Genomic DNA, 2,088 nt, shown 5'->3' with positions numbered 1-2,088 from the left:
ACAGTCCATTGTTAATTTTCATGAAATAGTGTGCATGTGGTCAGGTCAAGTGCAAATGAAAAAAATAGTTTTGGTAACTTATTGGAAATGTATTTAATAAGAGCACTCTAAGTGTATCACAGAAATATAATACTTGTCACCACTGGGTGACATGGTGGCTCAGTGGTTAGCATTGATGCCTCACAGCACCAGGGTCCCAGGTTCGATTCCTGTTTGCACGTTCTGCCCGTGTCTGTGTGGGTTTCCTCCAGATGCTCCCGGTTTCCTCCCACAGTCTAAAGATGTGCAAGTTAGGTGAATTGGCCATGCTAAATTGCCCATAGTGCCAGGTGCATTAGTCAGAGGGAAATGGGTCTGGGTGGGTTACTCTTTGGAGGGTCAGTGTGGACTTGTTGGGCCAAAGGGCCTGTTTCAACACTGTAGGGAATCTAATCTAATCAAAACACAGAAAGTGAGGAATGAAGAAATATAAAGAGCTAATAAAGAAACTAATTGGATAACGATCATTCCTATTATTCATGACCTATATACTATTGGTAGTTCAGATATTTCCCAATCAGTAATCATATAACCGTGAATCGAGAACAGGAGGGACATAAAAGAGAAAGATTTGAATGGTCACAGTCCATTTGTGGAGGCTGACAGGGTGGTAACAGACAGATATTGACTACATTCCCCCAGAATGCAGCCTGTGATTGAAATAAATGACAACACGGACTAGAACAATCACTCCAGGACAGTGGGAATGTGAACGCTGGAAGTTTGACCCGGATCAGAGAGCCCGTTCCTTATCTGCTCCAGGTTGAGGGGTGAGGCAGCCACTGGAGAAAGGGGCAGTGCTGCCTGAGTCTGGGACCCTCTGACAGCACAGGCCCCGGGGATTAGCACCGTGTGTAACCCCCTCACCCTGGGCCTGATACGAGATCCCCAATCCGCTTTGATCAGACTGCATTTCTCAGTTTCAGTTCACAATTAATCACTGATGATTGATCCCTGTTTGGTCACTGACAGGAATTCACACTCTCCAATGGATGCATTCTGTTGAGGTCAGTGATGGTGGCTCTGTGAAGAGATCAATGAGATTTGGATTCAATGGAAAGGATTATATCAGTTTAGACCCAGACAGAATGAGATGGATCGCAACCAATCACTTTGCAGTGATGACGAAAGAGGAATGGGATTCCGATGAATCCTGGAACAATTACTGGGAAACACAGCTGCATGGAATCTTTGTTGAGCATTTAAAGAGATATCTGGAAGCTGGAAAGGAATATTTCAGAAGGAAAGGTATGTATTTCAGTTTTGCTCCATGTTCTGATCTAACCTCACTGATCTATGAAACCGTTCTCCCATTCCATTCAGTGTCTGTCTGTTGTTTGTGGTTTCACCCTTTCCCATCACAGTTCAGCCTGAAGTGTTCATCTCCAGGAGGGAGCCCAATCGTCAGGACAAGCCGCTCACTCTCTCCTGCCTGGTCACTGGGTTTTATCCTGTAGACATCGAGGTGACCTGGCTAAGGAATGGAGAGGTCATGTCTGAGACCCAATCCTCGGGGGTTCGACCGAACCACGATGGGACCCATCAGATCCAGAAAGAGATTGAGATCAATGCTGGGGATGAGGATCAATACTCCTGTCAAATTGAACACAGCAGCCTGGCAGAGGCCCAGCTCTATCAGTGGGGTAAGGGACTGGAATGTGTCTGTGTGTGTCTGTGTGTGTGTGTGTGTGTCTGTGTGTGTGTGTGTCTGTGTGTGTGTGTGTGTCCTGTCTGTTCCACCACTCATTGAGGTTGCTCTGATCTGTCCATCATTCCCTTTACCCATTCCTGCTCCATGTCTTTTGCTGCTTTTCCCCAACAAAACCCTCCTGACCTCAGGCTGGAAATATTCAATTGATCCTCAGCACTTACAGCAATTTGGTTAGAGAACTCCAGATTTCCATTAGCATCAATAGGAGGCCTCTGATTGGGCCATTAACCTGATCCAATCAGGGAGTCCTGACTGACATTAAAAAAAGTATGAGTGTCAGAGGGATTGAGGGTCTGGCAGCTGAATCTGAATTAGGTACTACTAAAGTCTAGGACTGT

At 45.9% G+C, this 2,088-nt stretch overlaps 1 protein-coding gene across 1 annotated transcript; it reads left to right on the top strand.

Annotated features, from left to right (window-relative positions):
- Positions 1 to 643: 643 nt before the first annotated feature.
- Positions 644 to 1,705, top strand: LOC122545406 (class I histocompatibility antigen, F10 alpha chain-like; the record flags this gene model as incomplete). The annotated part of the gene is made up of 2 exons (XM_043684437.1): positions 644 to 1,287; positions 1,404 to 1,705. Coding segments are annotated over exons 1-2 (558 nt in total), but the record flags the coding sequence as incomplete, so codon positions are not given.
- Positions 1,706 to 2,088: the final 383 nt, after the last annotated feature.

Source organism: Chiloscyllium plagiosum, unplaced genomic scaffold (assembly GCF_004010195.1).
Source record: "Chiloscyllium plagiosum isolate BGI_BamShark_2017 unplaced genomic scaffold, ASM401019v2 scaf_91438, whole genome shotgun sequence".
In the NCBI taxonomy this organism is placed as follows: domain Eukaryota; kingdom Metazoa; phylum Chordata; class Chondrichthyes; order Orectolobiformes; family Hemiscylliidae; genus Chiloscyllium; species Chiloscyllium plagiosum.
The sequence above is the reverse complement of the archived record's forward strand: the minus strand, read 5'-3'. Positions and strand labels throughout refer to the sequence as shown.